The 12,900-nt window shown below is 38.9% G+C and overlaps 1 protein-coding gene across 1 annotated transcript in view; it reads right to left on the reverse strand.

Annotated features, from left to right (window-relative positions):
- LOC126482334 (autophagy-related protein 2 homolog A) overlaps positions 1-12,900 on the reverse strand; it is a 485,244-nt gene that overhangs the window by 395,806 nt on the left and 76,538 nt on the right. Inside the window, exon 5 of the mRNA XM_050106397.1 lies at positions 847-1,066. Coding sequence (XP_049962354.1) covers positions 847-1,066 — 220 coding nt within the window. The remainder of the gene's footprint in view (positions 1-846; positions 1,067-12,900) is intronic.

Consider the following 12,900-nt stretch of genomic DNA (forward strand, 5'->3'; position numbering starts at 1 on the left):
TAGCAATTATATGCATGTCTGAAGCCACACAGCTTTTAACAAATGCCTAAAAGTATTGAAAATTTTGCTAAAATATGTCAAGTTCACCTGTAATTTTTCTGAACACAAAAATGGAAGAAGTTTGATGCTCATCACAAACCGGTTGTGCTAAGGAAAGTTTCTCTTTTTCTACAAATACACTGTAGCATTAAATGAGAACAAATTATTAAATTATACTTTAATGTGGATAGGAGAAAAAGAAAGAAAAGGAACATCGAAACTACAGTGGAAGTATCAGGGGCAGGCAAATCCTGAAAAAATACTGTTATAACTTTAGTATTGTCTGAGGGACACAGAAGGCATAGGTTCTTGAAATGCCTTGTGATGCAGTCAACAAGATAAGAAAGGAAAAAACTGTGACTTTGTGCGGTTTTTCTGTCATATTATAATTTACATAAGCCTTTTAGTGATTAGATAAATTGGTCCAGTCATTTTGCATTCAGATGTCATCAAGTAATGTAGGGCAGATACTATTTATCCACATTTGACAAATTCAGTTTCATCTTACTAAGAATGTGCTATAGACATTTTGAACCTTTGAGAATGTCGTAAAGCTGGAACACATAAGGCAGTATACAATTAATACATACAGTGGCCAGGATTAACATCAGTTTTTTAATGCAAAAAAAAAGGTCACAATATCTCACAAAGCATTTATGCATTTTGCTGCTGAATTTTGATAACTATAGGGTTTTCATTTCAGGCAACAGTTATTTATCTGTTTCATCTGCATCTCACAGCAGAAATGGATTGAATGGAACAAAATTTGACTGAAATGGTAAAATAAAATCCTGAAACGATACAAACCTTGGATTCTGGCGTGGAACTTGTTGACGATGACATTACAGATCGAGAAAATGTCCTAGCTTGGGAGGGAAATTCATCTGTATATAATGAAACACCTTCCAAATAAAACTTCTTTGTTGTAAAGGCGGCAACTTGATAAAGCTTGTTAGCTTGCTGCAGCTGGGTGTCGCCCATTGGGGGTGTTGGTGGATCAGTACCTGCCTCATCACAGTAGTCCATGCTGAAACAAATGTTGACAGACTTAATACAAGACAGCTGGTTTGTTGAATATTTATCTCAAAAGTTCTCAATATCTACGCTACAGGCAGCCCTCCTGCATATGTAACCCAAAATATCTTATGGTTCATGGATTAAATTGAGCGAACTCAATTTTGACATATGACATAACTTGTACTAAAATTACGTATGCATATATAGAAAAAAAATTATCCTGAAACAGCAAAGAGAAAGAGAAAAATACAAGAACAATAACAAGACTATAGAGTCTGGTAGATTATTATGAGTCACCAGCTATGCAATACAGTAAAAATACCACTGTGAAAACTTATGTCTATCACAACAGTGTCAACTTCTGGACATACTGAGGGAGCATTACAAGTTGCCACTGCCCTCAGGAAATGAAACACACTTTCTTTAAAATATCAGATACTGGGATGGGTATCCCACAAATATCAAAATCTGGTGCACCCTCTAACAAGACTAAAATACCACACATCTGAGAACAATGTCCTATCAGGAGTGTGTTAGTGAAACGTGTGCCTGTTCTGTGTCTGTAACAAGTAGCTAATTGTTCTTCACTTCCAACCATACTTTAATGATATATCACACATGTAACACCATTGCACTTTATGGGTCACAGCATGTTACTGTTCTATTGCAATATAATAAAACACTACACAAAGTTTTACTTACAAGAGACATCTGAAAAGGGGATGTGGAATGAATTTCAGTTCATTTAAAATATGGCCTCCTTTCCCCCTCCCCCCCCCCCCCCCCTTCAATCTGTCTGTCTGTCTGTCTATTCCATCTCTCTCTCTCTCTCTCTCTCTCTCTCTCTCTCTCTCTCTCTCTCTCTATCTATCTATCTATCTATCTATCTATCTATCTCATTATATATAAAAACAAAGATGAGGTGACTTACCGAACAAAAGCGCTGGCAGGTCGATAGACACACAAACATACACACAAAATTCAAGCTTTCGCAACAAACTGTTGCCTCATCAGGAAAGAGGGAAGGAGAGGGGAAGACGAAAGGAAGTGGGTTTTAAGGGAGAGGGTAAGGAGTCATTCCAATCCCGGGAGCGGAAAGACTTACCTTAGGGGGAAAAAAGGACAGGTATACACTCGCACACACGCACATATCCATCCACACATACAGACACAAGCAGACATATTGGTCTTTAAATATGTCTGCTTGTGTCTGCATGTGTGGATGGATATGTGCGTGTGTGCGAGTGTATACCTGTCCTTTTTTCCCCCTAAGGTAAGTCTTTCCGCTCCCGGGATTGGAATGACTCCTTACCCTCTCCCTTAAAACCCACTTCCTTTCGTCTTCCCCTCTCCTTCCCTCTTTCCTGATGAGGTAACAGTTTGTTGCGAAAGCTTGGATTTTGTGTGTATGTATGTGTTTGTTTGTGTGTCTATCGACCTGCCAGCGCTTTTGTTCGGTAAGTCACCTCATCTTTGTTTTTATATATAATTTTTCCCACGTGGAATGTTTCCTTCCATTATATCTATCTCATTAAATCAACACATTTCCTCTTTAACTTAGGAAAAATTACTATTCAAAATATCTTCCTCTCTTCAGAATAAAAACAGTATCGGTCTTTATGACTTCTTCCCCAGTCCCTTGTTTGGTAATTCTCTTCACTGATCTTCATTTATTGTAGATGGCATGACTGTATTGCAATGCCATTATTAGAGTAAAAAAAGGAAATGCTGTCATTAATTTGAAGGTTGGTTTGAACACTATAAATCTTTACTAGGCACGGCCCTATTGCAAGTGGTACACTGTTGTCTTCCTCTGACAATTTAATGTAGGCTCCAAAACTGGTAGAGTACAGACATTAAAATGTAGTTTTCACACAGATCACAAAATAAATTTATTACTGTTCATTCATGACATGCTTCAGGTCATTCCACCTTCTGATGCAAACCTTAAAAATTTAATGTAATTTGATTGATAAAAAAAAAATCTACTAACCACATGGCGGTAGAAGTATGCACATACACAGGTATTAAAGTTTGCAAACTTTTAGAACCAGTGGCTCCTTCTTGTGGCAGAAGGGTTGAAGGGGAAGGAAGAGTGGTGAAGGAAAAGAACTAGTGGACTTAAGAAAAAGGGACAGAGTTCAGAAATGTCATCCAGGAGTTTGCAAAGTTTAAAACCTGTATGTGTGTTCTTGCACCACCACCTGGTGAGTATCCCTTCTATCCCTTCCCCTCCCCACCCGAGCCTCTTTCTTACCACCATCCAGTTGCCTCTCCCATCATGCACTGCAGCTCGAAGTCTGGCTTCAGCTGCCAGGGATTTTTTTTTTTTTTTTGTGTGTGTGTGTGTGTGTGTGTGTGTGTGTGTGTGTGTGTGTGTGTCCGTTGTCTATTTTCGACAATTGTGTATGTAGCTATATATATAGTGTCTGTGCTATCACCTTTTTGATCTGATCCAGCAGCCAGTATGAATTAAGACACAATGGACTTACAGACACTGACTGCAAGCAGGCATTGACTGAAATCAATACAGAAAGTTGGAAATTTTGTGCCAGACTGGGATCTGAACATGGGTCTCCTGCTTACTGGGTAGATGCTCTGACCACTAAGCCATCCCTACACAGTGGTCATTGCAACCACACTGACTGGCCCAGCAAGACTTCCAAGCCTTCCGTCACACCTAAAGTCTCAATTTTTATCCACACACTACTAATGAAGTGCCACTTGCCCATTATCCTCATTACTTGCAGCATTAAGGTGAGATGGTCAATGATCTCATCAGTGCAGATACACATCAGGCTCTAACTATTACAGGAGTCAGCAAAATGCTGTGAGTAATGAGGATAATGGGCAAGTGGCACTACATTAGTAGTGTGTGGGTAAGTTGAGAATTTCGGTCTGGTGGAAGGTGTCCACGCAGTTGTGATGACCACTGTGTCCCCATAGCTTAGTGGTCAGAGCATGTGCCTAGTAAGCAGGAGAGTCACGTTCAAATCCCAGTCTGGCACAAATTTTCAGCTTTCCCCACTGGTTTCAATCAATGTCCATTCACAGCCAATGTCTGTAATACCTTTGCGTCAAAACTTTTGGTCTATGGACTTCAAAAGCTGATTATTTTCTTTAAAAAGTTAATGTGGGTATGGGTTAGACCATAGAACATTTGATCAGTAGATCACACCGTAGAACAGTTGATAAAGTTAGTATTTATATGGATGTGGTGTACAAAAGATAGTGTGTCTGTACTGTGACAAATTCTGCTTTGGGGAAAGGGGAGGCTATTTTGCTGGAAGTCATAAGGAGAATGCAGATGGCAACAATGGGAGTGCTTTGGGTAGATACTTGCAAGCACACCATTATTCACTGGGACATATTAATGACAATGTGGAAGTGGTGCATGATTTGCCTAAATTTTGCTGATTCACCTGTACAATTTCATAATACCTGACCACACCATTATGGATCCTCCTAGATATCAGTCTCTTTCCACAATGAAGGTCCAGAAATCACGTTCCATGCCACAGATGCGAATCTGTCAAGAATCACTCCCCACACCAAATCGGAACTCATCTGTGAAAAGAACATTGGCCCACCCTTCGACCGTCCATGTGGCATGTTGACGGCTCCACTCTAGATGTTCCCTTCTGTGAAGACACGCCAGAGGTAAACAGACAGCGGGTCTCCCTTACGGCCAAATAACGGTCCATTCCTTCTGATGTCCCATGTGGTCAGTCCTGTCCTTGTCTCTGGGATACAGTTTCTGCCTCTATAAACTGTCATCCCTTCCAAGAAACAACAAAACATTTCACATTAAGCCATCAAGCCACATCAGTTTGTGACTCTCCTGCTTCCATTCTTCCTATGGCCCTCCACTGCTGAGAGCCAGTAGGTGTCTTCTCTGTGGCATACTACACCATCTGTAACTGTGTACACAGCCACTGTGGATGTGAGACTACCCTGCAAACACTACTCCACTTGATAGGTATCCTGACATCATTCCTGGCATGGCTGTCCATTGATCGAAATGCCATCTGCTGTGCAAAACACAATCGTAATGACATTTGTTGACAGTTTACATGATTATATTGTGAATCAGATGCAGGACAGTGAAACAGCAGCAGCCTGTTGCTTTAATTTTGGACACTAGTGTAGCTTTTGGCCACAGCTTTTGTCGTCAGTAGAGAGAGAGAGAGAGAGAGAGAGAGAGAGAGAGAGAGACACACACACACACACACACACACACACACACACACACACACACACACACACGTGAGCACACCTCATGCACACATGACCACCAACTCGAGATGCTGGAGTTGGAGGTCATGTGTGCTTGCCTTTCCCTCCCCCCCCCCCCCCCCCCCAAACCCCCCCCCCCCCTCAAAGCTATATGTGAGTGTAATCGTGCCAGTCTACAACTTGATGTGACTTTAATAAAAGTAGCAATCTAGCTTTTCCTACATTGTTGATATTCCTATCAATACTTTCCATCATTTGATTTCAACCATACATTTATATCATATATGAGCCATACAAATGTGGAACATATTTAATTGTCGTAATAGTCTGCCTTAATACATTCCATATAAACACTCTGTACCTTGGTACAATAACAGTACTGCACATTTTGTGATAACTCCACACATAATAACTGAGACATTGTACCTGTCAAAGGTACAAATACCATGTGAATGTCAAAGAGACGAAGTTGACACACATACACAGTATGGATGCCTAAAAGATTGCCAACATTCTCTTGTCCAGCCAAAGATTACAGTTGTCACAAATACAGAAATAACACGGCATCCCTTCTCTGAATGACAACATAGATATATAACATGATATAATGTGGTATATTAGCTTTAGTGTTACAGAAATTAAAAATAAGGTATTTATCTACACTAAACATTGTGAAAGAAGTCAAAGGATAGTAATGGAGGTTACCGTGTGATACTTCCCAATGAAGTTATTATGTATGCAGATCAAAAAAAAGAATAAAAAACATGAGAAGCATTCGTGCCAGGCATAGAAATGAACCATTCAACCTGACAAACTTTAAAATTGTGTTAAAGTGACAACCAAATCTTGTTAAAGTACTATTTGGCCATTGTGGGAACCGTAAGTGACAGCAAAGCTCTACAAAATGATCTCAATTTAGCATGCACACAAGCTGTCTGTCGACCTGCCAGCACTTTCATTTGGTAAGTCACATCATCTTTGTTTTTAGATATATTTTTCCTACGTGGAATGTTTCCTTCTAATAAAAATAATAGAGGGAAACATTCCACGTGGGAAAAATTATATATAAAAACAAAGATGAGGTGACTTACCGAACGAAAGCGCTGGCTGGTCGATAGACACACAAACAAACACAAACATACACACAAAATTCAAGCTTTCGCAACAAACTGTTGCCTCATCAGGAAAGAGGGAAGGAGAGGGGAAGACGAAAGGAAGTGGGTTTAAAGGGAGAGGGTAAGGAGTCATTCCAATCCCGGGAGCGGAAAGACTTACCTTAGAGGGAAAAAAGGACAGGTATACACTCGCACACACGCACATATCCATCCACACATACAGACACAAGCAGACATATATATATATATATATATACTATTTTGTATATGTGTCAAAAAGAATTCTCATATTCCTACCCTTATATACAATTGATGACGCACTTACACCTGTATATTTTTATAACCTATGATGGGATCTTATGTGACTTGATGTATCGCTGGTTTACCTAGCATTGTGGCTGAGCCTCAATATGAGATAGTTTACACATATCTTTTTAATCAATGATTGTATGAACCTCAGCTTAATGTGATATCACTTGTTTTACCCAAAAATTTGTCGTACAACTCCAAAGATATAAGTTTCATGTGGCTGTTGACAGTTATGTCTTGTCTTGTCAAAAGAATGAAACAAAAATAGAGATACATATTACTTCACTACCTAGGTACTACAATTATCAACTGGTCAATTACTACCCATGATTTTACAGGAATGCACTCCGTTACTGAAGGGTAATATCATCAAGGCCTCCCAACCTCCCTTCCCCTGAGGTCTTAGTTCTACAGACCTGACACCATGATTGGGCCATCCAGATACTGAGAAATTACCTATTGCTCAGTCTAAATACCATGTAAACAGACACTTACCATTTATAGTGTAAACAAATTATTTAAGATATAGATCATAGTGTACTTGGGACTACACCATCCATTACTTGAGTTCTAGGTTTTATGGCATCTGTCACTTGAGGTCATCGTGTTCTTGGGATTTACAGAACCTACCACTTAAGGTTGTTAATTAAACATCACATGGGAGAGTATTATTTTCATTCCTTGGGAGTACTTTATTTGTGGACTTTTTATCAAAATGCACTATTATATAATAAATAAACTGCATTTTCTACCTCCACTTCCTCATATGTAAATTAATAACCATAACATCTAGACAGATATATCCAGAGGTATGACCACTTGTCTACATGCACTAAGCAGAGATCATTTTGTAGAGCTTTTAGAGCCCCACAAGGGCCAAATAATACTTTAATAAGATTTGATGACACTTTAACATAATTTTAATGTTTGACAGGTTGAATGGTTGGTTTCCACACCTGGCTCCAACACTTCTCGTACTTTTATTGTCTTTTTTGATCTAAATACATAACAACTTCATTGGAATTATCATGTAATATAAGAGTTTTTTGTGTTCTATTCCATCGCAGTCCTTCACTTGACTTCTTTCACAATGTTTAGAGCAGATAAATAGCTTCTTGTAAATTTCTATAACACTAAAGTCAATGTACCACGTTATATCAGGTTATGTATTTATGTTGTTATTCAGAGAAAGGATGCCACATTATTTCCGTCAACTATAATCTTTGGCTAGACCAAAAAACATCTGCAGTCTCCTAGGCATTCACACGGTATGCGTGTTTCAATTTGACCTCTTTGACATTCACATAGTCTTTGTACCTTTGACAGTTATAATGTGTCAATAATTAAGTGTGGAGTTATCACCAAATATTGTGCAGGGGCACAGTGTTTTTATATAGATTGTGTTAAGGCAGGCTATCATGACAATTAAATATGTTCTATGCTTGTATGGCTTACATAAGACAGAAATGTGTGGTTGATCCATTGATTCACAATGTTTATGTATTACAGTTTAAAAATGTCCTTTTTTTAATTCCCCCATTTCCTATGATGCTTGTGTATATTTTATAATCGTTCTCTTGTAAGCTTCAAAACCAGTAGAGAATAAACATAAAATTGTGCAGCTGATAGCACAAAGATGCTTCTTCCAAATTATTTAACGTCTGCAGACAATAACCTACAAAAAGTTCTAAGCTTTTTGTGTTGCACATTTGATGGAATTTTGATTGGGACCCATCCATAGCATCTACATCTATACTCCACAGACCACTGTGAAATATAAGGCAGAGAATATGTACCATTGCACCAGATCATCATGTGAAGGTTTGTTTTAACATGTTAGCTACACTGTGCATCATCAATATCACGTACAGCAGAGATAAGCATCTACCGATAATAATTAGGTAGTCATGTATATTTTCTGTTACTAAATGTTAGAAATTTATGATAATCACTTTGTAATTATGCTCCAATTGCACAAACATTGCATGACAAGAAGTGCCAGTCATCAAGTGAATTTTCCAGAGCCAGAGAGCTTTGATGTAAGTTTGCTCATGAGACCAACTTCTTCTGGTTAGACAGGAAGTACAAAAATTTCCATAAATTACCATATTTGTGCAAGTTTCAGACAAAAAAAAGAGAAATTGTTTAACATCTACAGCTGTCATTTGGATGCACAAGATTAAAATGTTAATGTTGTTGTTGTTGTTGTTGTTATGGTTTTCAGTCCTGAGACTGGTTTGATGCAGCTCTCTGATTAGAACATAAAAAGCCATATTAGGAAATGATATACAAAGCCACTTATGTTCAGTAGGAGATAAGTAGCTTTTACAGAGGAAGAAACTGAAGATCACAGCTGAAATTAAAGTAACAGAAAGCAGGGAAAATAACAACAATTAAACATGCATTTTTTAATGTAAAATAAAACAATAATTATTGGTCCTTTTCACTGATGGTAGCCACAACCACATACTTACTCAAATTTTTTTTTCCATTCAGGGTATTATTTATTTAACTTTTCCATCATTTCACAACTAGTTTCAGCTTTTAAAGCCATTGCCCAGTTATTATCTAGTAAAGTTGTCATAGGCATAAAAAGATAGCAAATTCACAGCATACAACTTCTTCACTGAGGGAACCACAACCATTCACTTAATGACTGCAGCATTTTTTCTTTTTTTTTTTCCCTCTTTCTCTTCACTCGTACTATTTATTTCAACTTTTCCTTGACAAAGGAACTTAAATAGTAGCAACTATTTATTCACAACTGATACAAATGAAGTACATGTTTGCACCTATTACTGTCCTTCAAAGTAGTCACCAGCATTGTGTAGAACCCGTTGCCAGTAATGTGTGAGGCGTAGTATACCATTAGCAGAGCCTGTTCTGTTGATGGTGCGAATGGAGTGGTCTACTGCCTGTCGAATCTCTGGAACACTTCTGAAGTGAATGCCACAAAGTGGTTCCCTCATCTTTGGAATCAAATCAAACTCACCAGGACTTAAGTCCGGGGAGTGTGGTGGATGGTACAGTACTTCCCAGTCCCATCGACCGAACATAGCAGCCACAGCTTGCGCTGTATGCGACTGTGCATCGTCGTGCAATATGATGGGTGGGTTGCGCAGAAAGTGTCACCGATTCTTTCGCAAAGCTGGTCGCAGGTTATGCTCCAAAACCGAACAGTAATACTGTGCACTGACAGTCTGCCATGGAGGAACATAATGCATTAGGATAACACCATCACAGTCGTACACGAGAATCACCATAACTTTAGACCGCTCCATTTGCACCATCAACAGAACAGGCTCTGCTAATAGTATACTACACCTTCCACATCACCAGCAACAGGTTCTACATAATGCTGGTAACTACTTTCAAGGACAGTAACAGGTGCAAACATGTAACTCTTTTGTATCAATTGTTAATAAGTAGTTGCCACTATTTAAGTTCCAACCCTTGTACATATGGTTATTTTTGTAGATTATCATTGGATAACATCTTAAAAACGTGGCCGCGCTGAGTGGCCATGTGGTATGAGGCGCCATGTCATGGATTGCGCGGCCCCTCCTGCCGGAGCTTCGAGTCCTCCCTCGGGCATTTGTGTGTGTGTTGTTTTTAGCATAAGTTAGTTTAAGGCAGTTTAAGTAGTGTGTAAGTCTAGGGACTGATGACCTCAGCAGTTTGGTCCCTTAGGAATTCACACACATTTCTTAAAAACACAAAACTAGTGGTGAAACAAAGGAAACATATAAATAAATAACAGCCTGAATGGTAATGACTCATTCATTCATTATTGGTTCTGTCCAACCACACTGAATGAAAAAGTTTTGTTGACACTGAATTTGCACTGACTAAAAAATAATTACATTGGAAAAATGTGTGAAGGGGATTTTTGCTTCTCCACCTTTTAAAACTACAGCTACACATATGATATTTCTGATATATGAGAAAGTAAAGATATCCTCATCCTGAAGGCCAATTTGTCCACTATGGTTCTTTCCTTGGCATGGTCCTGTTGTCTCCTGTATACACTTGCCTTCTTCCAACCTTAAAACTATCTTAACCAACTTAACATGGATTCCAAACCTCGGTGTCTCTTAGCAGAAGTGAAAGCAGCAAAATAAGCGTCAGAAATAAATCCCAGATTTGACCTGGTCACAAACCCTAAAGATATCAATTTTAAGCATGGCACCCAACCACTGAACAACACCAATGTATCTAAACATAATATAGTTCACGTTTACAAATCCAATACTAGTTTCATAGAAAGTGCAGATCCACATCACATGTAAAGTGTACCACAACACACAGTGAGACAGTCCATTTGCTCTTTTCTGTCAAATGAGTGTGACTATTTTTACTTTTATTTATTGATATCTTTTCCGAATACCCTTCTCAGTAACTTCTCTACTTGCCAGCTCTGCTTTGGTCACATGACTGCTTGCTTGCCCCATTTGGCCTTCGACTTCCTTGGCACATTCTTCAGTTGTACCAGAGATAACCAGAAACTCTTAGAGTTACTCACTGGTCAATGAGATCTGCTGACCAGATCCAATGACAAGGTCATGTTGCTTGCAGTTTTATTTGTTATGCACACTAACTCCCAAATGTACATAAAGTTTAAAATATAAGAAAAATGTTAATCATCTAATGATGCACAGAACTCACATCCTGGTTCTTTCACTCCCCACTGGGCCCTGATTTTATCTTAACAATCTGAGAACTGTTGGTTTTAACACTGACATTTTGTAAGTACAAATTTTGTAATGGAGCATATTCTCTTCGAATGCAACTATCATAGATTACAAGAAAGAAAGCTATAAAATGCAAGCATATAATGATGTGCAGTCCATGATAAATATTCTTCTACCTTCAGGTCCTGCTGGCTCCCTGATTTTGATGATGATGATGATGTTTGGTTTGTGGGGCGCTCAACTGCGTGGTTATCAGCGCCCGTACAATTATCCAATCTTTGCTCAGTCCAATTTCGCCACTTTCCTGGATGATGATGAAATGATGAGGACAACACAAACACCCAGTCATCTCGAGGCAGGTGAAAATCCCTGACCCCGCCGGGAATCGAACCCGGGACCCCGGGCTCGGGAAGCGAGAACGCTACCGCGAGACCACGAGCGGCGGACTCCCTGATTTTATCCTAGTGATGTCAGCGAAGGTGGTTTCATTATATGGCACTTTGTAAGACAACATTTTATAATGTACCATATGATCTTGTTGCACAAAACTGTATCTGATTACACCCCCCCCCCCCTTTCTCTCCCACTCACCCGGTCCCTACACAAAAAGAAAGAAAACAGTATTATACACAGTGCCTCTGGCACAGCCTGGTTCCTTCACTTCCACTTGGTTGTCTGATTTTAGTATATACCTACAGTTTCCATAATGAACACATATTAAGATTTGTAAAATTCATGTATTGTAAATGACGCTATTAATATGCCTCAACCTGCTGTCTCCCACTTGTTTGAAACACTCTCTGTTATAATGTACAGTTCTATTTTGGCTCAATGTATTTTATGCACATTACACAGATCTGCCAGGTTATAATTTCATTTTACAGTATTATTAAGTAAACAATTCGATAAGTGTATATTTACATGCATGATAACTCATTTGAGTCATGAGCCCTACATGCTTGAGTTAGACTGTTTAATAAGTGAGTGGCAATCTTGTTTTGAGTATTACTTAGGCAGGGTCACCAAGTCCATAAAAACTAATTTCTTAATCAGAATGGCACATTGTGTTATAAGACCATCCTACATCAATACATTTTCAAGCACTGTTGGTATCCTGGAAGGTTAGGGCTGGAAGACCTTTAGGGCACATGCAACAGCAGTTTCCATGTTGTCAGTTATCTGAAGATGGTATCCTTCCAAGTCAGCCTTTCAAGCACTTCCCCATATCCAGAGTCTGAGCTATCAGACAAACACTCATTCCATGGCATGTGTCCAGATGCTCAAGCACACAAATCAAATTGTTTTCACCTACAGACTTTGAAGGATGTCTAGAGTGAGTTTTGTTGCTGATATCCAGGCCTCCTAAAAACACCTTATGCTTTTGAAACACTTACTGTTTCGACAAACTTTCAGCTTCAGGTGTCTGCTCGATCACTGGAAATATTTTGCCACTGAACTTTCCAAATTTCAAGCAGCATTTAATTGCGTATCAT

Source organism: Schistocerca serialis, chromosome 5 (assembly GCF_023864345.2).
Source record: "Schistocerca serialis cubense isolate TAMUIC-IGC-003099 chromosome 5, iqSchSeri2.2, whole genome shotgun sequence".
NCBI lineage: Eukaryota > Metazoa > Arthropoda > Insecta > Orthoptera > Acrididae > Schistocerca > Schistocerca serialis.